This window comes from Liolophura sinensis, chromosome 12, assembly GCF_032854445.1.
Source record: "Liolophura sinensis isolate JHLJ2023 chromosome 12, CUHK_Ljap_v2, whole genome shotgun sequence".
NCBI classification, from domain to species: domain Eukaryota; kingdom Metazoa; phylum Mollusca; class Polyplacophora; order Chitonida; family Chitonidae; genus Liolophura; species Liolophura sinensis.
In genome coordinates this window covers 15,788,264-15,813,237 of record NC_088306.1, presented here as the reverse complement: position 1 = coordinate 15,813,237, position 24,974 = coordinate 15,788,264, and the positions used below count along the sequence as shown (strand labels likewise).

General features: G+C 40.1%; 1 protein-coding gene across 1 annotated transcript; it reads right to left on the bottom strand.

Annotated features, from left to right (window-relative positions):
- Window positions 1-6,465: 6,465 nt before the first annotated feature.
- Window positions 6,466-21,381, bottom strand: LOC135479601 (deoxyribodipyrimidine photo-lyase-like). The gene is made up of 10 exons (XM_064759490.1): window positions 21,321-21,381; window positions 19,925-20,432; window positions 19,140-19,306; window positions 18,833-19,015; window positions 15,206-15,364; window positions 12,347-12,545; window positions 10,235-10,387; window positions 9,680-9,801; window positions 9,011-9,170; window positions 6,466-6,635 (listed from the first exon to the last, which is right to left on the bottom strand). Exons 2-10 carry the CDS (start codon window positions 20,343-20,345, stop codon window positions 6,487-6,489), a joined length of 1,713 nt encoding a protein of 570 aa, XP_064615560.1. The 5' UTR covers window positions 20,346-20,432; window positions 21,321-21,381; the 3' UTR covers window positions 6,466-6,486.
- Window positions 21,382-24,974: the final 3,593 nt, after the last annotated feature.

The window sequence follows — 24,974 nt, the reverse complement described above, 5'->3', positions numbered from 1 at the left end:
TGATAGGTGTTTACTTTGGAGTGTAAATATGTGTGGAATTGTGTCTGACAGCTTTTAAAACCAGCCCATGCATGTACATGTAACCTGTATACTAATGTTGTTGTCTTTATCTTTATATTAGAATCATGCTGTTTGCAATATAACATTGATGTGAAGAACAGAAAATATCATCTGTATCAAGCATATAATATAATTATTAAGCCAGTCAGATTAGATCAGAGATGCCAGGACCCTATTGGTGAATGGGGTAGAACTTCAGAAGGCAGGCTGTGCATCGTTTAGTAAGTTAGTCTCATTATGCAAGTAGGTATTCTATGATCTAAGGCAAGAATTTATTATTTTGTCTTACATGTGGACTCGTGCATGTATATTCAGGATGATGGCAGTGTATTGCTATATTTGTCTGCTTTTCCATACCTCTTAACATAAGCTGTGATAAACATGTACATCTATTTTTGGATTTTGTACATGTACAAGCTGTGATGTGTTTCTTTTTTCCTTCTTTAAACGTGGTTAATATTTGTATTAACTGGGAGAATGTAGAGAATTTTTTTTTCATGCTGGAGTGAGAACTGAGTAAACCGAGTGGAAAAATGTACAATGGTTTTTGGTGAAAGTCTGAATTTTGTAACATCACCAATTCTGTGTGCAATTTTAGAGAATGCTTGTATGAGATACATGTCATATATATCAATTTGACATGTACATTGGATGTGTAATAGTATAGACATGTAGGCTAGTATGTAATAGTATAGACATGTGGGCTAGTATGTAATAGTATAGACATGTAGGCTAGTATGTAATAGTATAGACATGTAGGCCACTATGTAATAGTATTGACATATAGGCTACTATGTAACGGTATAGACATGTGCGATTACGTAATGTATACTATACTCATACACATTAGGTACACGTAATCCCACCTTGCATTTGATTTTGCCATTTGTTTCCTTGTCATGCTTGTTGGGTTTGCAATTATTCTTTGTGAAATTGCACGTATAACTTTTATGTATATATGTACAGGTACCAGTACTGGTATAGCATGTATGTGCACATTTTTTTTTGTTTTTTTTTGTTTTATAGTAATAATTAATAACTTGACAGAGATGGAAAACAGATGTTATACCTGACATACAATTATTTAGTATACATTAGTGTAATGTCATGGATGAAGTAATCCGGCTTGTAAGCCCCGGAGTCCTGTAAGCCCTGGAGTCCTGTAAGCCCCGGAGTCCTGTAAGCCCCGGAGTCCTGTAAGCCCTGGAGTCCTGTAAGTCCCGGCGTCCTGTAAGCCCCGGAGTCCTGTAAGCCCCGGAGTCGTGTAAGCTCCGGAGTCCTGTAACCGGTATACACAGTATATATATAGTCTGTGATACATTTTCCCATTGGTCATGTCAGAGGTCATCATGGTCAGTATTATGGGAAACCTGGACTTCTTCTTACATATATATACTGTTATGTGTATAAATTGGTATAGTTTTATTCATGTATTTTTACATTAATTATCATTTTATTGACTTCATATTCCCCAGTCATGTTTGTAATTTTTACGCCAGCTGGCGACGACAAAAATACTACATTCTACATGTGTCTTCATGCTTTTATCATGGTTTACATGTATAAGCATAGAATCACATAATTATATACAAATGTTTTATTTCGTGTAGGGGCACATTTTAGTTTGTGATATCAGTGAAAGGCCTTGAACAATTAATGTTCCAGACATCACATTTTATGGTTAACTGCTGGTTCACTTTGTACATAGGAATAATGCCAAACTGTATTTTATGTACATGTAAAAAATGTATGATTTCTACAAATAAATTATCCCTTGAAATTTGTGTTACAGAAAGGTGAAGATTGTTTTGTTATCCAATTTTTGTTTCAGGTATCCTGTTATACTACATATACTCTCCTCATGTAGAGCAACGTGCGCATGGTCCTGGGATTCCCTAAAGTTGTGACTGGTTTCCTCTCATGCTCTGCCTGGTTTCCTCTCATGCTCTGCCTGGTTTCCTCTCATGCTCTGCCTGGTTTCCTCTCATGCTCTGCCTTGTTTTCCTCATGCTCTGCCTGGTTTCCTCTCACCATAATGCTAGCGGACATTGTATCACTGAAATATTCTTGAGTACGGCGTAAGACACCAATCAAATAAGTAATACAGAGGCCCATAGAGTGGTGAAGACTGCCTCTGCTGAAAGAGCTCACAAACCTTGTACAGATGGCTAATCAGCATAATCCAGAATGCCTAATGGAAATGACATACCATCTTAGCATACCATCCATAACATGTTGTTGTAAAGTTACTGTAAATGAATGAAGCGGAAGGGTGAATATGGGTCAGATGTTACCAAATTTGTTGACAGAAATTGGGTTTTAAGTATTGAGACTGTTTATAGTCATTTGTGGGTGATCAGTGACGCCAGGTATTGCTGAAGTACGTGTTATTTTAGTTGACCATCTGCCTATATATATAACGTTATGCGAATGTTACTGAAGACACACCTCATTTCGATCAGTGAAAATTTGTACTGACTTGCCAGGGTATTTTTCTTTTACAGAGTGTTCATTGACTAACACGGATTACATCACTTTTCACTCGTCAATCTGTCTGGCAATAAAGCTCCAGGTTGATACAGGTAGATTTGAATAATCTATTGTGGAGAGAGTACGCTACAGAGTGCTCTAAAACGAGTCAGGATTTCTTTTATTCTGCATACCAGCAATAGGCATGGATTCAGTGTGACATCTGTATTGTGTAACATCTGGCTGTTGAGTCACATCTGGTGTCACACTTGGTGTCATGCCTTCTTACACCTGGTGTCATGTTTTGTACCAGGTCCTTTTAAATCTGGTGTCATGATTTGTGTTCCACCGGCTGTATTGCCTTGTCACACTTGGTGTCACGTCTTGCGTCATGTCTAATGTCACACCTGATTCCTTGTGTCACACTTGGTAGCTTTTAGTCGTACACCTTTTTAAATTTACTGCCATATAAATGAATATTTTTCTTTATACAATGACAAAGTAGTAAAGAAGGAAACTAGAGAAGATCACTACACTTAACCAGGTATCTGACAAACCTCGCAATTTTAAAGTCAGGTCCTCATAATGAAAACCTGCCTGATTTATGCACATCAGTGAGCATCTAACCTATTCAGCACAGTTTCCCAAAGAAATACTTGCAAATCCAGTCTGGTTTGATTTCAAGTGATGTTGTGTAAGTGGTCACAGTTGATTTCACATGGCAGTAGCACAACTGTGGCTATTGTTTCAGTGTAATGCGACAGCGCGAGCACAAATGTACTACAAAATAAGCTCCACATGATTTTTGGCTTAAAAAATCAGTTGCCTGATATGGGCAAGTCTGGCTGTTCCAGGCCAAAAAATGTCCAAAATGAGATCTATATTGTGTCCGTATCAAAATATTGCCACTCCTTTCTCCCCAAAGCGGCCTAATATATTAAAATCTACACAAAATTTATAACTATCCTGGTTAGCTTCTCTGCCCAGCGCAATGGCGCAGTGACAGGAGACTCACCAATGCGGTCGTTGTGAGTTCAGGTCCAGGTCATGCTGGTTTCCTCTCTGGCCGTATTTGGGAAGACCTGGCCATTTGTGGGAAGATGTGCCAGCAACCAGCATATGATTGCGGACTTCAGCTGGGCACTGTCTGTTTTCCTCCCACCATAATGCTGGCTGCCATCATATAAGTGAAATATTCTTCTGTACGGAATAAAAAAACAAATCTAATTAATGTAACTATCCACTGTGTAGGAAAATTGTCTCAACGTATGTTTTGAGCAAGGATTAAAACAGTACTGAACAGGATTCTTTAGCTGAAAATCTTGAATTTATTGGCAAAGTAACAACGAGATAAATGTAGGAACAGAAAATGTCAAATTTACGTAACTAATACTTGTAATGTATGACAAGAACAACAGCACACATCAGAACTTGTATCACTATTATAATCTGATTCCTTATGAGCATATCTACTGTAATACAAAAGAGATGTAGTCAACAATCAATGTATATAAAGGTAAAGCCCCAAAAATGCAAGAGAAACCAGACACTAAATGCATACTTGCATTTCTCAACACCTTACAAAGCCAAGAAAAAATCCGTGCAACCAAATGCGATTTGCAAAATTATTGCACCAAAATCTGCATAATCCCACTGAAGATGGCCCTAGTTAGTATCAACAATGATTTTGCATGAACCAGATCTGAGTGAAAAGTAACTTTCTGTCCATCCACAGCTGGTCTAATTCAATTCTTGCCTGTGAAATTGGGGAAGTGAATTCTGCTCTTTCAGCTAATCATGTATTAAAATGATTGTTGTAATAAGTGGTCTGTCCAAAAAACCTGTGTTACTTCAGATCCAGATAGTGACATGTCAGTGTAGAGCGGACTTACAATCTGCTATCATGACAGATAATGAAAGTTCCGTGTACGAGGTAATAAAAATGTGAACAAATACTTCTTTTGTGAATGAACAAGATGTATGTGTACTGAAATAGAAAACTTGTGAGGTATGGTAGCATGTATAATATTTCAAGTCAAAAATATTTTCCACAAAAATATGACTATTGAGTATGATTAAATATTGGAATTAACATCCATATTGATATAGACCTACATGTATATGTGCAATAAATGCAATAAAAGTTCTACACGTACATGTAGTACAAAGAGATCCCTTCAGACAAATTTGAAGCTAAAGTCACTCGATTCTAGTTACAAGACATACATTAATAATGTACAAACATGTCATGGATGAATATTTGTAACCACATGTACACCCATGTAGAGGTTTTCTCAACAAGACCAGCACCGAAAACAGAGAGTACTGACAGGTGGCCCTCATTAATGTTAATGTCCAGATTTATCTCAGTATGTTAAGGATCACCGGTGTTTGTTAATGTCCAGCTTTATCTCTTAATGTTAAGGATCACCAGTGCTGGTTAATGTTCAGGTGTGTCTGTGAATGTTAAGGATCACTGGTGTTTGTTAATGTCCAGGTTTGTCTGTGAACGTTAAGGATCACCGGTGTTTGTTAATGTCCAGGTTTGTCTTTGAATGTTAAGGATCACTGGTGTTTGTTAATGTCCAGGTTTGTCTGTGAACGTTAAGGATCACCGGTGTTTGTTAATGTCCAGGTTTGCCTGTGAACGTTAAGGATCACTAGTGTTTGTTAATGTCCAGGTTTGTCTGTGAATGTTAAGGATCACCGGTGTTTGTTAATGTCCAGGTTTGTCTGTGAACGTTAAGGATCACCAGTGTTTGTTAATGTCCAGGTTTGCCTGTGAACGTTAAGGATCACCCGTGTTTGTTAATGTCCAGGTTTGTCTGTGAATGTTAAAGATCACCGGTGTTTGTTAATGTCCAGGTTTGTCTGTGAACGTTAAGGATCACCGGTGTTTGTTAATGTCCAGGTTTATCTGTGAACATTAAGGATCACCAGTGTTTGTTAATGTTCAGATGTGTCTGTGAATGTTAAGGATCACCGGTGTTTGTTAATGTCCAGGTGTATCTGTGAACATTAACGATCACCAGTGTTTGTTAATGTTCAGGTGTGTCTGTGAACGTTAAGGATCACCGGTGTTTGTTAATGTACAAGTGTGTTTGTGAACGTTAAGGATCACCGGTGTTTGTTAATGTCCAGGTTTATCTGTGAACATTAAGGATCACCAGTGTTTTTTAATGTTCAGGTGTGTCTGTGAATGTTAAGGATCACCGGTGTTTGTTAATGTCCAGGTTTGTCCGTGAACGTTAAGGATCACCAGTGTTTGTTAATGTTCAGGTTTATCTGTGAACATTATGGATCACCAGTGTTTGTTAATGTTCAGGTGTGTCTGTGAACATTAAGGATCGCCAGTGTTTGTTATTGTTCAGGTGTGTCTGTGAACGTTAAGGATCACCGGTGTTTGTTAATGTCCAGGTTTGTCTATGAATATTTCAGGACTTCTGAAATCTCCTTCCATAACATGCTAACATGATAACATACTAACAGACTGAGGACATTATCATGTCCAGAAGAGAAATACTGCTCTCAAAATAACCAATGTGGTTAAAATCCAAAAACAAAACAAAAACAATAAAGGTGTATAAAATGTATCAAAAGATGTCCTTTCACATATAGATAAAGACTTAAGGCCACTTTCCGTAAGATGTGGACAAAATGACAGGGAGCAAACTGTAACATCTTTCAATATGAATATTATTTTACTTTATATTTTCTAACAGACAAAATGAAACATTTTATACTGGAACATGTAATACACTGATTGTACTAAGGTATTAAAGTACACAAAACAAATGATATACTGGATACTGACTTACAGCTGTGATTGTTAAACATAGCATAAATTTGGATGTAGTGTTTCCGACTATAGAAATGGGCAGGCTTATATGGAGTTCTCCACAGACTGAGAGGTAACAAGGATCTGAATAGCCTGTTTTGTGCACGATTCATCCATTCTCAAGCTTTCTTTGCCTTGTATTGACGGACAAATTCAGGGACGTCAAATTTCCTCTTACAGCCATTGTAGTTCATGTATCTGATTTTTCCAAAGACAGGTCTCTCTGCCCAGCCCTGGTCGTGGATGCCACAAATAGACCACATACAACCTGAAAATATAAATACTGTGTGAATACCACAAACAAGACCACATATGACCTGAATATACAACTACCATGAACACCACAAATAAACCCCATATAGCATGAAAATACAAATACCATGCGAATACCACAAATACAGTACAGCCAGATCCTAACCATCAATCCTATGCCCATTGTGGTCCGACGGTACATGTATAGATGCCCACTATACCCCAACCCTGGCTGGTCCCTGATCAAACACACCATCACCCTCTGCCTACCATTGGCGTAGGGTCGGCCCCAGTCTGCAGACAGTCCATACATCGTAGCACCATGGTTAGTGTATCATATTACGTCATTTATTCACTCGCTGGAGTTTGATGTAACAACATCAGATGTACATGTGCAGTGTAGGCCTTGCATTATTCGCCTAACTTTTCCTATAAATTTTTACAACTTTATTACAGATTTTGAATATAACGTGTGCACAGACGAGGCTGATATTTCATGAAAGGCAATTTAATTAGGCTATTCTTAAGTAAAAAGCAAAAAACTGGACTGTAACTGTGCCAATAGATTTCTTTTTTACCGGTACCAAAAATCTTCAGTTTTGACTTTTACTTTCCTGGGTGTATTTTCATAATTAATGTATGAATGGTGGAGGAATATTCTCAAAATATGTAATACATTTTATAGCTTCATTTTATGCAAGATTTAGGGTGCATCTATATATACAGGCTTAGGGTTTACATCGCATGTCTTCATGCGTATATAAAGGTTACATAGGATTATGTTTGTCATATAACAAACACGCTTTTGTACATATAAAATTATTAAACGATAGGATCGACAATTATGAAACCAGGGATTCAATTTAGGGACTCAAGATTAAAGGGAAAAATATTAACTTGCTGGTGTTTATACGCATCAGCAGTTCGACTTTTATAAATTGTAGGTCTTGATGGTGTACTGATATAACTCATTACATATACATTTTCAACAGAGGTTTTTTAAGAATATATAAGCACGCAGACTGACACACATCACACAATAAAGTCAAATATTCCAGCACAATTTTGTCTCCAACATGAAACTGTGATAAATTTATGATAAGTGAAAGAACTCAAGTTCGTTTCCAAATTCTAAAACGCCGTCACGGTTGTATAGAGCCACCGTGTAGAGTGCAGACTTCAGAGACATCAATGAGTTGCATATACATATATATGTCGGCACATAAAACAGCCACAAATGCCTCTATGTAGGCTTATTATTTAATAATTAGTGAAGTAATTTATATTAAAACAAAATATTGTATACTTGAGATGCATAGTACAAACGTGAATCCCCCTGTCCTCAAAGGAACGGTGTACATGTACATCTATATGGGTGGCAGACCAAAACAGCAGGGTTCCCAAACAGTAAGCTATTAAAACTCGACCTTTGTGTGAAATTTGTGTGCAAGTAAATATGCTGCGAGCCATCACTGTGTTCTTAACAGACATGACAGTTTACAGGAAATCGATCTGTATTTAGCTTTAAAACATTTGATGATTATGGGCCGATGGCCGCTAACAGTTCACCGAGGGTCAGCATATGATGGCTGGAAGATTGCGTCACGGTCTAGGCGCACGAAGGTGCATGGTCTGTGTATCATACGCCGACCGGCCACAATGGGCGTAAGATTGATGGTTAAGATCTGGCTGTACTGTACAACCTGAAAATACATATTCTCTGTCAATGATACAAATAGACCATATACAACCTGAAAATACAAATAAAAAAGTAATCACTACAGACAAACCACACACAACCTCAAAATACAATCTCTTTTGTCTAACTCCTCGTTCAGACAAATCACCTCTATCAGCACCTGTTCAGTACTCACCCACATAACCATTCGGGTCTCAGATAAATCACTTCTAACAACACCTGTTCAGTACTCACCCACATAACCATTCGGGTCTCTCTCGTCTAACTCATACTTGTCATTCACACAAATCACTTCTAACAACACCTGTTCAGTACTCACCCACATAACCATTCGGGTATCTCCCATCTAACTCATACTTGTCATCCAGACAAATCACCTTCAACAACACCTGTTTAGTACTCACCCACATAACCATTCGGGTCTCAGATAAATCACTTCTAACAACACCTGTTCAGTACTCACCCACATAACCATTCGGGTCTCTCTAATCTAACTCATACTTGTCATCCAGACAAATCACCTTCAACAACACCTGTTCAGTACTCACCCACATAACCATTCGGGTATCTCTCGTCTAACTCATACTTGTCATTCACACAAATCACTTCTAACAACACCTGTTCAGTACTCACCCACATAACCATTCGGGTCTCAGATATATCACTTCTAACAACACCTGTTCAGTACTCACCCACATAACCATTCGGGTCTCTCCCATCTAACTCGTACTTGTCATTCAAGTAAATTGCTTCAACCAATGCCTGTTCAGGACTCTCAGTCCACTCCAAGATTTTTTTGGCCCAGTACATTCTCAGGAAGCCATGCATTTTGCCTTCTCTAACCATCTGGATCTGAGAAACAAAACCATTCAGCCTGCTTGAGCATTTCTGATCTCCAACCTTCACATATTTACATGATACGGATAAAAATAAAACAAAACACTGTTTTCATGCTTGAGTGAAACAGATGAATTTGGACAGTTTGATAATTGAAGGAACCTGGAATGTTAGGCACAAGCGATTGACCTTTGGCAAGTTTTGACAAACTTTCCCACACGTGAGGTACAGATAAGCTCACCATACTGGTGGAAGACAAGTGGTCTTTAACACATGGTAGACTGCACACACACACACCCTTACAACTGTTGTACAACGCTTATTTTCACCAAAATACAACAAACCATGAGAGCGAGGACATCTACAAAATTCCAGCTTCAAATTACCTGGCTTTCAAGCCTAACAAGTGCCTTTCAGATGTAGCTAGTTCCTCACAAGTATTTAAACACTTATTGTTTAAAATTTGACCTCGAGTTGATAAGTTCACGTTTCTCAGAGCTCCCCTACTATTCCATGTATAATACCTGAGCAGCGTTCCAGAGATCATCGTGAGTTTTGCCCGCCTCCAGCTTCTCTCGACTGTACAAATATTCACGCTTATCTCCCTTGTGCAGCTCTAGACTTTTCTTTGCCCAGTCGTAAGCACCTGACAGCAAAACATCGTAGACAAACGTCATCGTAGACAAACATCATCGTAGACAAACTTCATGATAATGATTCCTTCAAGTAGCTAACTGGACATATACAAAGGTTGAATTTAAAAACAAACCTATAAAAATAAAATAAGAACAAACATCACTTCCCATCTATTAAAAAAACAACAACAAACAAACATGCTTTCAATCAATTAATCAATCAAATTTATTGATTGATCTGAGAGTTTTATCCATCTTAGAGAGTTGCTAAGATGATATTTTGTCGACAAAAATATTCAGCATGAAAGTGGTATTAATGAAATTTATTTACCTCTTTTTTCAAAAAAAATTTTACGGCAATTTCCAAAACTCTGATTCCAATTAAATCGACTGTTAAGGCCTGGAATCACACACCTCAGGTAATACATCTACCAGTAAATGTACCTTCAATCTTGTCATAATTTTTGTTGTAAAAACAGAAATTGTCAGCCAGTTCTCTACGAATAACAGCCTCCTCAATGTAGCCGTCCACACTCTCCTTGTATTTACTGCGATATTCCTTCACTGTCAAAATACATCGCTGGACAGAAATCTGGCCTGCAAACAAAACGGCAAAGAAGCAGTTGGTAAGGTGAAATTGTACAAAAGGAGGAGCAGTTTGTGAAAGGACACTTTGGAAGGGTACACTGTTCGCAAGGACCACCAGTCTGTGAAAGGACACTTTGGAAGGGTACACTGTTCGCAAGGACCACCAGTTTGTGAAAGGACACTTTGGAAGGGTACACTGTTCGCAAGGACCACCAGTTTGTGAAAGGACACTTTGGAAGGGTAAACTATAGGTAAGGAGGAGCAGTTTGTGAAAGGACACTTTGGAAGGGTAAACTGTTCGCAAGGAGGAGCAGTCTGTGAAAAGAAACTTTGGAAGGGTAAATTATAGGTAAGGAGGACCAGTTTGTGAAAGGACACTTTGGAAGGGTAAACAGTTCGCAAGAAGGAGCAGTCTGTGAAAGGAAACTTTGAAAGGGTAAACTGTTCGCAAGGAGGAGCAGTTTGTGAAAGGACACTTTGGAAGGGTAAACTGTTCGCAAGGACCACCAGTTTGTGAAAGGACACTTTGGAAGGGTAAACAGATCGCAAGGAGGAGCAGTCTGTGAAAGGAAACTTTGGAAAGGTAAACTATAGGTAAGGACGACCAGTTTGTGAAAGGACACTTTGGAAAAGTAAACAGTTCACAAGGAGGAGCAGTCTGTGAAAGGAAACTTTGGAAGGGTAAACTGTTCGCAAGGAGGAGCAGTTTGTGAAAGGACACTTTGGAAGGGTAAACAGTTTGCAAAGAGGAGCAGTCTGTGAAAGGAAACTTTGGAAGAGTAAACTATAGGTAAGGAGGGCCAGTTTGTGAAAGGACATTTTGGAAGGGTAAACGGTTCACAAGGAGGGGCAATCTGTGAAAGGAAACTTTGGAAGGGTAAACTGTTCGCAAAGAGGACCAGTCTGTGAAAGGAAACTTTGGAAGAGTAAACTATAGGTAAGGAGGACCAGTTTGTGAAAGGACACTTCGCAAGGGTAAACAGTTTGCAAGGAGGAGCAGTCTGTGAAAGGAAACTTTGGAAGGGTAAACTGTTCGCAAGGAGGAGTAGTTTGTGAAAGGAAACTTTGGAAGGGTAAACTATAGGTAAGGAGGAGCAGTTTGTGAAAGGACACTTTGGAAGGGTAAACTGTTCGCAAGGAGGAGCAGTCTGTGAAAGGAAACTTTGGAAGGGTAAACTATGGGTAAGGAGGACCAGTTTGTGAAAGGATACTTTGGAAGGGTAAACGGTTCGCAAGGAGGAGCAGTTTGAAAGAGAAAGTTTTTGAAGAGTTAACTGTTTGTAATAGGAGCAGTTTGAAAGACAAAGTTTTCGAAGAGTTAACTGTTCGTAAGGAGGAGCAGTTTAAAAAAGGAAGATTTGGGAAGGGAATTGTATGTAAAGAGCAGTTTGGGAAAGGAAACCTTGTAAGGGGAAACTTTATGTGAGGAGGAGCAGTTTGGGAAAGGAAGCTTTGAAAGGGGAACTTTATGTGAGGAGAAACAGTTTGTGAAAGGAAACTTTGGAAGGATAAACTGTAGGTAAAGAGTAGTTTGTGAAAAGAAACTTTGGAAGGGGAAACTGTAAGAAGTGTTCGTAAGGGGAAAGAATTTTTAAAGAATACAGTTTCTATCCTTTCAGTCTACTTTATTTCCTTGGTGTTTATGTCATACTCAAGAATGTTTCACGTCAAACGATGGCGGCCAGAAACCGGAAAGAGCCAGGGGGGAACTCAAGATCATCCACAGGTTGCTGCAGATTTGAACTGGTTCATTGCGCTGTGCTGGCAGGTTAACCACCTCATCCATTCTTTCAGTCTCAAATACAGATCTACGTGTATTGAACAAGCAGCACATTAAAGATTTTTTTTAGGTTGGGGGGGGGGGGGGGGGGCTTTACATAAAATACACCCTGCAACCAAAAGCATCACTTTTGTTCAAATATGAGCTAAAAATATTTTCATCAGGAAAAGTAACTTTCAGGCACTCACCAAAATGTATCCATGGGGACAGATTACTCAGTGCTGCCTTGTTTGGGTTGTTTCTATCAGCATTAAAATATTTCAACCTCTTATTGCAGAAAGATTCCAGCATTCTGAGTCCCCCCTCTGTCCCTGGAATGGCCCAATCCACCTCAGTAACGGATCGGTCCACTTCTAGACTTGCCTCTGCAGCTTCCCAGTCAATGGGCTGAAAATGAACAAGGCTGATTAAACTCAGATCTGGGACCATCATTAAAAATGTATTTTAATGGGCGTAATCCCACTGACCCTCCAAAAAAGGCCCTACTGATTTAAGTTTTTGTCAACCCACACTACTTTTTTTAGGTTATACAAAATGAAAATTTTTTAAAGGACAGCCTTATGAACAGCTAACAAAGTAAGACCCACTTATTTATTGGTTTCACTGGGATTTTATGGTCTACCCTTTAATATTTCAAATTTCAGATGGTTTTCACGTATGTGATTTAAGGAAAACACAATAGTTTTAATAACAGGCTCAGTCAAAATTCCGCAAAGGTACTGAACGCTTATCCTCATTTGACATGTTTCATATCACTGTTCTGTTGGTAAGGATATCAGTGGATAATACCATTAAGTAAAAATTCTGTTAAGTTACTGGAAGATTATCCTGCACAAAGAGGCACCTTATACTGGCCTTTTTACTTTCACTGTTCTGTTGGTAAGGATATCAGTGGATAATACCATTAAGTAAAAATTCTGTGAAGTCACTGGAAGATTATCCCGCACAAAGAGGCACCTTATACTGGCCTTTTTACTTTCCCTGTTCTGTTGGTAAGGATATCAGTGGATAATACCATTAAGTAAAAATTCTGTTAAGTTACTGGAAGATTATCCTGCACAAAGAGGCACCTTATACTGGTCTTTTTAATATCACTGTTCTGTTGGTAAGGATATCAGTGGATAATACCATTAAGTAAAAATTCTGCGAAGTTACTGGAAGATTATCCTGCACAAAGAGGCACCTTATACTGGCCTTTTTAATATCACTGTTCTGTTGGTAAGGATATCAGTGGATAATACCATTAAGTAAAAATTCTGTTAAGTTACTGGAAGATTATCCTGCACAAAGAGGCACCTTATACTGGCCTTTTTACTTTCACTGTTCTGTTGGTGAGGATATCAGTGGATAATACCATTAAGTAAAAATTCTGTTAAGTTACTGGAAGCTTATCCCGTACAAGAGGCACCTTATACTGGCCTTTTTAATATCACTGTTCTGTTGGTAAGGATATCAGCGGATAATATGGCTTTGTGGAGATATCATAAAACAGCTTTCATCGATGAAATACTCTGCAGTTCTGTAGAGACAGAATTCACAAGCAAACAATAACCAGGGCTCAATTTTAAGGATTTTTCCTGGACAAACCATAGTCTGTCTTTGAAACTGACACAGAAATTGGTTGCCTGGACAGTTTTGTGCACAATAGATTGATACATGTATACCTATTTTCCCAACATGGTATTAAACCAAATAACCAACAACAACAAAAAAATTTACACTTATTACAAGTGAGTGTTCTGGTGTCTGAAATATATCACATGACACCAGGCTGCACAGTGATATTTTTGAGTGGCTAGTGCTACATGTAAAACACTTGTGCATCTGAAAGTGAAACCAGTGCTTACAGATGAAGGCATGAGTCGCATGTATATGTTGTTGTTGAAACAGAAATTCAGAGGTGATGACAACTTCAGTGAAGCCGACCATAAATTATAGCATTAATGACTTTGTGGCAAAAATAATTTCGCACTTAAATCCCACTTAAACATTTTGAAAACTACATGTAAATTTCAAACTTGTGAACACTTTTTCTAACACGTGAGCTTTGATAAGATTGCAACACTTGGCGAGTTCACTGTTTAATCCGTAATGGCATTATCAGTGAGCCCTGTCTAAGAAACTCATTTTCTGAAGACATCTGGTTGGCTCCTGCTGGGTTTATTTACTGACCAAAAGGACCATGTGTCTCCCAGCTAACATAGCATAATGTAGTGATGGTGCCTGTGAACCAGGATAACATGATGGTCATGGGAAGAGTGAAATTTGCCCATCAAAATTTTGTGTCCAGCACAAAAATATTCTGAATTTGATTTCGTAAATTTAACTTTATAAACAAAGAGAGATTTGTAACTGTTTATAAGAGGGCTCTGGTTATTGGTGACTCAATTTGTGCTGAGCTGAGAGTTGTTCGAGCATAACATTTACATTGGAAAGTACATGTGGTGTGTAATCTGAAGCCCTGTCATCAGAGGACAACATCATGAAGTCCACTCTAGACAACGTGGGGTTGTTCACCAGGACATGGGGGCGTGAACATAATTATCCAGGCTGGGTGTTTGAACGGGGATACCAGGTGGGAGGAGAGTTGGGATCACGGTTAGTACCAAACTTTAATGAGGACAGTTTTGTTTTAACATGGTGGAGGGTGGCAACACAGCAATGTATGGTAAATCTGAACATGCTTCTGTCATATTGGCCGTGACTCCCGCAAAAATGGCCGTGACACCTGCAAAAATACATGTAGCTTCTCAGGTTTGATTTTTCGTCTAGCGCAGGTTATTTTACATGTGTGACGGGACTTTATGGTTGTCTGCAGGCGAATTCAGTTGTCTCTGATGACCAGACAACCCTTAAAGTTGAGCCCTTAACATCTCACACTGTTTTCATCAAGCAGCTACAAAGTGAATGACCATTTGAGCGTACCAGCGCGGCGCAAAGACCTAAGAGCCTCCCACAAATGTGGTGATGGTGAGTTCAAGTCCAGCTCATGCTGCTAGTATCTTGGCCAGGTAAAACTGGCTGACAACAAAGACATCCTCACTTACCTCAGCTTTGAACTCTGCCTTGTAGGGATGCTTGCAAACTGGAGGGAAGCCTGTCAGATAACCAGACAACTGGTCGTGAATTTTCTTCCTGATGGTCCTGGCTCCGTACTCCAGTTTAGGTGAGGCCTCCCAGCAGGGCACTATATTGTGCGCATCAACCTGTGACAGAGAATGACACCTCAACTGATTGATAGCCAGTTTAGGTGAGGCCTCCCAGCAAGGAACAATATTGTGGGCATCTACCTGTGACAGAGAATGACACCTCAACTGATTGATAGCCAGTTTAGGTGAGGCCTCCCAGCAAGGTACGATATTGTGGGCATCTACCTGTGACAGAGAATGACACCTCAACTGATTGATAGCCAGTTTAGATGAGGCCTCCCAGCAGGGCACTATATTGTGGGCATCTACCTGTGACAGAGAATGACACCTCAACTGATTGATAGCCAGTTTAGGTGAGGCCTCCCAGCAAGGTACGATATTGTGGGCATCTACCTGTGACAGAGAGTGACACCTCAACTGATTGATAGCCAGTTTAGGTGAGGCCTCCCAGCAAGGTACGATATTGTGGGCATCTACCTGTGACAGAGAATGACACCTCAACTGATTGATAGCCAGTTTAGGTGAGGCCTCCCAGCAAGGTACGATATTGTGGGCATCTACCTGTGACAGAGAATGACACCTCAACTGATTGATAGCCAGTTTAGATGAGGCCTCCCAGCAGGGCACTATATTGTGGGCATCTACCTGTGACAGAGAATGACACCTCAACTGATTGATAGCCAGTTTAGGTGAGGCCTCCCAGCAAGGTACGATATTGTGGGCATCTACCTGTGACAGAGAATGACACCTCAACTGATTGATAGCCAGTTTAGATGAGGCCTCCCAGCAGGGCACTATATTGTGGGCATCTATCGGTGACAGAGAATGACACCTGAACTGACTGACAGCCAGTTTAGGTGAGGCCTCCAGGCAGGGAACTATATTGTGGGCATCTGCCTGTAATAGAGAGTGACACCTGAACGGATTGAGAGCCAGTTTAGGTGAGGCCTCCCAGCAAGGTACAATCTTGTGGGCATCTACCTGTGACAGAGAATGACACCTCAACTGATTGATAGCCAGTCTGGATGAGGCCTCCCAGCAGGGCAATATATTGTGGGCATCTACCGGTGACAGAGAATGACACCTCAACTGATTGATAGCCAGTTTAGGCGAGGCCTCCAGGCAGGGCACTATATTATGGGCATCTACCGTTGAGAAAGAATGACACCTCAACTGATTCATAGCCAGTTTAGGTGAGGCCTCCCAGCAAGGTACGATATTGTGGGCATCTACCTGTGACAGAGAATGACACCTCAACTGATTGATAGCCAGTTTAGGCGAGTCCTCCCAGCAGGGAACTATATTGTGAGCATCTATCGGTGACAGAATGACACCTCAACTGACTGATAGCCAGTTTGGATGAGGCCTCCCAGCAAGGTACAATATTGTGGGCATCTACCTGCAACAGAGAATGACACCTCATCTGATGATAGCCAGTTTAGGTGAGGCCTCCCAGCAACACTATATTGTGGGCATCTATGGGTGACAGAAAAGGACACCTCAACTGACTGATAGCCAATTTAGATGAGGCCTCCCAGCAGGGCACTATATTGTGGGCATCTATCGGTGACAGAGAATGAAACCTCAACTGATTGATAGCCAGTTTAGGTGAGGCCTCCCAGCAGGGCACAATATTGTGGGCATCTATCGGTGAGAGAGAATGAAACCTCAACTGATTGATAGTCAGTTTAGGTGAGGCTTCCCAGCGGGGCAATATATTGTGGGCATCTACCTGTGACAGAGAATGACACCTCAACTGATTGATAGTCAGTTTAGGTGAGGCTTCCCAGCGGGGCAATATATTGTGGGCATCTACCTGTGACAGAGAATGACACCTCAACTGATTGATAGTCAGTCTAGGTGAGGCCTCCCAACAGGGCACTATATTGTGGGCATCTACCTGTGACAGAGAATGACACCTCAACTGATTGATAGCCAATTTAGGCGAGGCCTCCCAGCAGGGCACTATATTGTGGGCATCTACCTGTGACAGAGAATGACACCTCAACTGATTGATAGCCAGTTTAGGTGAGGCCTCCCAGCAAGGTATAATATTGTGGGCATCTATCGGTGAGAGAGAATGACACCTGAACTGACTGATAGCCAGTTTCGATGCAATATTGTGGGAATCTAGTTCTGAAAGATACTACTGCTAAAAAGTTTTAACAGTCCAGGTACTACATGTACTTACACTGGTCAGATCTGTAATGAAAGGTAAAGGAAGTGGGAGTTGAGAGTGTCAGTTTTAATGAATGTTAAAGAGAAGATAATCATTGATTGATCTTTTTGACATGAACATTGTACATGTTGAACTACATCAGTTCTTAATTCTATGTTGAAGCTGGTTTATGTCCTTTTTTATGGGTTTTTTTTTTTTTTTTTCTCACTCCTATTTCAGAGTTTAAAATGGCAGTCCAACGCTGAAATCAGTTTACCAGAGCCAAAATTTTACAACTGCTGACATCTCATAAATATACTTACAGGGGTTGCTCCGATCAAGTTAAAAATATTAGGCACTGTTTGTACATCTTGAAATAAGACCTCACACCAGTACCCTATTTGTAGGTTACAGCATTATGTTCACCTGTAACCCCGTATGTTAGATTAATTGAACAGCCTAATTAAACCCCATTATCCGAGGGTATGATAACATAGCATCCAATGATATGGCATTTAATCTCTATTCTTAATTCTCTTGAGTATGACGTTAAACACCAAGTACTTACATAAGTTGGAAATTATTTTCTCAGAGTTATTTGGCTTTTATATTTTTAAATTTTATTTTAAATGTTAATTTTTTGTGATGTATGTAAAATTTATTTCATCTTATGTTTTATACTGATATCAGAAAACCATAAAATAAAAAGTTATATTCCGGAATGGTTTAACTAGGTCTTGTGACGATGTAAATATTAAACTAGTTGACTGACCACGTGTTAGATGTGCTTCACGCCACTGGCCTCATGCACCACGTTCTAGTTTTCAAACAATGCGGTTTAGGATTTTATAAGAGACTTTGACTGTGAAGAAGATTCGAAAAGCAGGAAGTTAATTATCGAGAGACAAATGTCTCGATACATGAAGGTAACTGCATTTATTAATTTGATTTTAATCTCCTTTCTATGGCATCACAAAGTCCAGTTGCAGTGCCTCATAATAGTTGCTTGATGCATCAACTTTTAAGTTAAAGTTTTCAATCACCAGGACTTGGATTTACCACCCTTTTGATTGGAAAGAAAATTACGACTAGAATAGGAAATTAATTGTCGACACATAGCATAGCCCAGCTCTTCCAACAGATTTAGTCATTCAAAGTATATAGTATTTTGTTTTTCTACCGTTTAGTCAGTTTGCCTTCAGCGAACAAAAGATCGTTCACAGAAAATTTGTCATCGAGTAACCTCTCTGTATAAATGTGAACGATCGTTGGCAGCTTATTTCAAGTCGTGTGTTTGGATGATGCAATATGTTAATTTTCACATCCAAAGTGTGATCTTATTAAATAGCATCCAAAAGCTATCTTACCTGACAAAACGGAACAGTCTTTGGCAGGTTCTTCCTCACATTCTCCACCCACTCCATGGGAACCCTCAGGGGGCTGAAATCTGTGACCACGCCCATAATCTTGTGACTGACTACAAAGTCCGGCAGGACATCCTGAGCATAGCCAATCAGGAGATGAAACTGAATGTCAAGCCGTTGGCATTCCTGTCAATCAAATACATGTACAAACACCTAGAGCCTGTTTCAAGAAATATCTACATTCATATACAAACCATTACAACTTACTGTTTCCATACCCTTTTCAGATAATGACAGTAATCTATAGTACCTGCTCAACTTCTTGTAGGCCTTTCAACATGAAGCCGAAGTGTCGAATAGTTGCTTCAGAAACTTCGGAAACCAAGCAGAAACACACGTGTAAGGGAACCTCCATTTTGAGGGCAAGTCTCTGAGCGTAGAGGAAGGCCCAGTTATCTGCCATAAAACAGAACAAAGCTTTAGAGCTAAGGGAGACAATCACACAGAAACACATGTGTAAGGGAACCTCTATTTTGAGGCAAGTCTCTGAGCGTAGAGGAAGGCCTAGTTATCTGCCATAAAACAGAACAAAGCTTTATAGCTAAAGGGAGACAATCACACAGAAACACACGTGTAAGGGAACCGCCATTTTTGAGGGCAAGTCTCTGAGTGTAGAGGAAGGCCTAGTTTAGCTTAAGGGAGACAATCACACAGAAAACACTTGTAAGGGAACCTCCATTTTGAGGGCAAGTCTCTGAGCATAGAGGAAGGCCAGGTTATCTGTCATAAAACAGAACACAGCTTTATAGCTAAAGAGAGACAATCACACAGAAGCACACGTCAGATTTAGAGGTGGAGGAGGGAGGGAGGGTTGGAGGTTGTCTTTGAGAGGTGTGAAGGTACAAATATTTATTAATCTGATTGGTGTTTTACGCCCTACTCTAAAGTACTTCACTTATATGACTTTGACCAGCATTATGGTGGGAGGAAAACGAGCAAAGTGCAGGGGAAGAGACACAAAGTCCGAATGGAGTCAAGTACATGATTAACAACGTTAAAAAAGGGAGAAAAGTTTGCTGCAAAGTGGCAAATTACAATACCCCTGTACACGTTGATCACGTGACATCCAGTAGACAACAGCTCCATTGTCTTCTTCAAATTCCACTGCCTCCGACAACATCCTCACGCGCTTCTTGTTGAATTTGAAATCAGCGATGGATCGGGCAACATTTTTCCGTGCCTCTTCAATCTTTTTCACCAAGTTTTCAGAAGGGTTGCTTGTTTCTTTATCTGACGAAGTGGGCGCTATCTTTTTAGGAGGGGATTGACCATCGACTCTTGGCTCAGCTTTTCGCTTTTTACTGCCTGTCTGTTTTTTACTCCTCTCATTGGTTGGCATTGTGCAGACAGCTCTTGCGTCTTTTGAAAGAAAGCTATGTGTAGATAAGCGACTTGCTCTGATTAAATGGCTTGAAAAGTTCACACTTGATGAAAACAAAGCATAGAGAATACTCATGAAACCCTACCCACCAAAACTATGCCTCAAGTTATGTCTATGGTATTCTGAGTACACGTACACCGGTGTTGCGTAATTCTCAATGTCCTGAAAAACAATGTACAGGGAAGCATTAAATGAACTGTTGTTTGCAGCACAGAAATTATACATGCATTACTTTTGCTTACATACATTCAAATCAAACAGAGGTTGTAAACTGTGAACAAAAAAAAAAAAGACACCTAACTTTAGTGTGACAGAACAGCATCCAGCAAGCCATATCAGATTCTATGGCACCTAACTTCACTGTCAATGCAAGAGAGCATCATGCAATTAGACAAATCAGATTCTATGGCACCTAACTTCACTGTCAGGGTGAGAGAACATCATACAATAAACGTGATCAGAGTCCATAACACTCATCTTCATTTAATCAAGCTGGGGGTGTCTAACATCATCTAACATGATTTAATGAGACCTATTGACTCTTCAACGCCCTGAACTTTCCTTCGTAAATATGCATTCACAATTTCATGGTCCAATCAGATTCCATCTTCGTTATTGACACTGACAGGAGTTAAAAACGTGGGACGTGGCTGTAATGAGAAATATGCGGTGTGTGGAATAAATTTATTTCATACTAGAAGTGCTACCGCAAAAATTGTCTCCCTATACATCGACATGTTCAAGGTTATCATGGGCACAGTCATTTTGAGTCAAAACAGTCTCGATAGACAACAAATTAAGAGCATTTCGGTCAACTACGAGTACGGACAGACACATTTTATCCGCCCCAACACCGATGTGTGACGTACTGCACGCAAAGCTGGTACGGTTATATGACAGGTAGTACTGTTGGCATCAGAGCCGTTATCGTTTATGTAGATGAAGAGACGGCCGGTCAGAGCTATATCCACTTTATTTGCGCTGGCACGAAATACGTTTGCAATCACTCCGACTAGGCATCATGGACTGATACATGACCATAATCCTTACCTCCTATTACCTCTCAAAAGTACCGTTTTCTGGGCGACAAGTAAACACTGTAGTACAAGAAAATTAGCCATGAACTAAAATACCTGAGTTACATAACTCAAAGATTACCCTTACATTTCCCGCGAGTTCAAGATCACTTCCGGCGGAAAGTCATTTACACCTTCGGTAATGTCCGTGACCACCCAACAGTACTCGTCAGCCTACATCCCTACGGGAACGAAAGTACATCCACCAGGAGAACGGACATCCATCAGGAGGACGGTGTAGTGCGCATGACCACACATATGGCGCGAAATGCAAAGTAGTGGGATGATTATAGTTACACATTTGTGTTCATTAAAAAGACATACGGATTATATCACTGTATATCTCATACCATTAACTTAAATTTTATTTACTACAGCGCTTCTCCAAATTATCGAACTATCGACAACAGGTAAATTATCGGTATAAATTATCGAACTATCAACGACAGATGATGAATAAGACAAGGTATTCTATATCATAAGAATACAACAGCCCACGGCCTCTCCAGACCCGTTTTCCCGACATGGGGTCCATAGGCCTATAGGACTATACAATATACAGGTACTTGGTATCGGGTGCAGGACGGTGGTTTCCCCCGGCATCTATATAAAATGTGCCTAATTTACCTTCATATAGGTATAAAGTACAACATCCAGGAGGAGGACGGTGGCTGATTTACCTATCAATAGCTATACAGTACAACATCCACGAGGAGGACGGTGACTAGTTTACCGCCCTGTAGGTATAAAGTACAACATCCACGAGGAGGACGGTGGCTGACTTACCTATCAATAGCTATACAGTACAACATCCACGAGGAGGACGGTGACTAGTTTACCTCCCTGTAGGTATAAAGTACAACATCCACGAGGAGGACGGTGACTAGTTTACCTCCCTGTATGTATAAAGTACAACATCCACGAGGAGGACGGTGGCTGATTTACCTATCAATAGCTATACAGTACAACATCCACGAGGAGGACGGTGACTAGTTTACCGCCCTGTAGGTATAAAGTACAACATCCACGAGGAGGACGGTGGCTGATTTACCTATCAATAGCTATACAGTACAACATCCACGAGGAGGACGGTGACTAGTTTACCTCCCTGTAGGTATAAAGTACAACATCCACGAGGAGGACGGTGACTAGTTTACCTCCCTGTAGGTATAAAGTACAACATCCACGAGGAGGACGGTGGCTGATTTACCTATCAATAGCTATACAGTACAACACCCATGAGGAGGACGGTGGCTAATTTACCTTCCTACTGGCATAAGGTACAACATCAACGAGGAGGACGCTGAGTAATTTACCTTTCTGCAGGTGTAAAGTACAACATCCACGAGGAGGACGGTGGCTAGTTTACCTTCCTGGAGGTGTCAAGTACAACATCCATGAGGAGGACGTTGGCTAATTTAATTTCCTACTGGTATAAAGTACAACATCCACGAGGGGGACGGTGGCTAGTTTACCTTCCTGCAGGTGTAAAGTACAAGATCCACGAGGAGGACGGTGGCTAGTTTACCTTCCTGGAGGTGTAAAGTACAACATCCACAAGGAGGACGTTGGCTAGTTTACCTTCCTGCAGGTGTGAAGTACAACATCCATGAGGAGGACGGTGGCTAATTTACCTTCCTGCAGGTGTAAAGTACAACATCCACAAGGAGGACGTTGGCTAGTTTACCTTCCTGCAGGTGTAAAGTACAACATCCACGAGGAGGACGGTGGCTAATTTACCTTTCTGCTGGTGTAAAGTACAACATCCACGAGAAGGACGGTGGCTAGTTTACCTTTCTGTAGGTGTAAAGTACAACATCCATGAGGAGGACGGTGGCTAATTTACCTATCAATAGCTATACAGCACAACATCCACGAGAAGGACGGTGGCTAATTTACCTTACTGCAGGTATCAGGTACAACATCCATGAGGCGGACGGTGGCTACTTTACCTTCCTGCAGGTATAAGGTACAACATCCACGGATAGGACGGTGGCTAATTTACCATCCTTTTCCCCAGCAGATGAGTAAAGACCAACATTAACGAGGACAAACCCAGTTTGCCTTTCACGTACGTGTATGAGAAAGGATTCACAGTACCTTAGAATATAATCCACGAATTATCGAGTATGAGAAATCTAGTAACCACCAATCCCGGACAGTTGAATAAAAAAATTCAACAACCAAATTCTAGACTAAATATATGTATTTTAAGGAGCCCTGACGCAGTGCCATAACCCACTGCCCATGGAGAGTTTGCAAACAGAAACTCTAATTAAACAAGTTCCCTTTCCTAAAAATGTTACAGTATTGTATTCATCCGGTTTGCAAAAACCTTTACAGAAAGACTATTATAAACTGAAGAACGCATTACTGGGATGTACGGACAAAAGTTGTGCTTCAATGCATTTGCTGCAGTACCCTAAGCAAGTTCATTAGTGTATAAACTCTCTTGTACATTCTAAGATTCTACACATATGTAAGCGAAGCAATGAATGGTATGGAGGTGGAATGGAAAATAGATTATAGGTGTAGGCTATATGTACAAGGCATATAGCCACGATACAAAGATAACAGTGATATAAAATACACATTGTCAATCGCATCAGTCATCTATTATTTACGTACACAGCACGCCAGTTACGATTCAGTACTGCTGATTAAGCGGTGTGCTCTTAATTGTTCACTTATTTTAGGGGCCGTGTGTAACGATGAATGTTCAGTCTGACAGCATCTTCGCCTTGCTTCTCGTAAAGATATGTGCAGTTTGTTGGATACAGGTAGTGAGACTACATCCCAAACCAAAGCTTCCTTACATCTCCTACTCCTGACTGTCCCTTCGTACCTTCAAAGAAAAAATGTGAACCGAATGTAATCCTGTCAAAGGGTTTCTATTCATTTGTAAAAGACTGAAATCTGGAAATGTATATAGATTGCTACTAGTTAAAAATATATGCCTGCGCACTTTTTAGCAAGTCATGCGTGGGACAAAATTATGAAATTATAATGATAAATAATTAAACACACATCTAAATGTAAATGACAATTTGGTGACTTCGGTATTCTGAGTTACCTTCCTTGTTTTTTATGACTTTAGTCTTGTCAAATGTTTATACACATTTGAACAGTCTGTGTATAGACTACTTGATTATCAAGCTGGAAAGCCATTCCGATACTACTCCATGCATAACTGGAGCCATAATAGCCAAATCGTATTATACCAAAAAATAAAAAATAAAAACAAACAGATAAAATACAAGGTAAATACAAACCCATCCACATTTATAATCTTCTGAATTCCTGGTTCCTGGTAGCTGGACTAGCATGTGTACAAATCCAAATGTGGCGGGGCGCCTGAAGCAATGTTCACACAAGAATATAATCACACAGTGAGAGATAATCAGGATCCATTTCCAATGCACATCTACAGACAAGGTATACAAAAGCATAAACAGAATGTTTCGCACAATTTAATCACGCTCCATGAAAGCAGCAATGAATCAGTCACTTTCTTCTTCACTCTTGAACCAAATTAAGCTGTGACAATCAAACAAACAGAACATCCCCATTTCTGTACTGTAACAAAAAACCCTTATAGGCATGATTATTTGAAACATGCATGGAGTAG

Coding starts and splice junctions, on each gene's coding strand:
- LOC135479601 (XM_064759490.1), bottom strand. CDS start 20,345: ATGAGTATTCTCTATGCTTTGTTTTCATCAAGTGTGAACTTTTCAAGC. Junction 19,016..19,139: donor GCCTACAAGAAGTTGAGCAG/GTACTATAGATT, acceptor TTTGATTGACAG/GAATGCCAACGGCTTGACAT. Junction 9,171..9,679: donor ATCTCTGGAACGCTGCTCAG/GTATTATACATG, acceptor TTTGTTTCTCAG/ATCCAGATGGTTAGAGAAGG.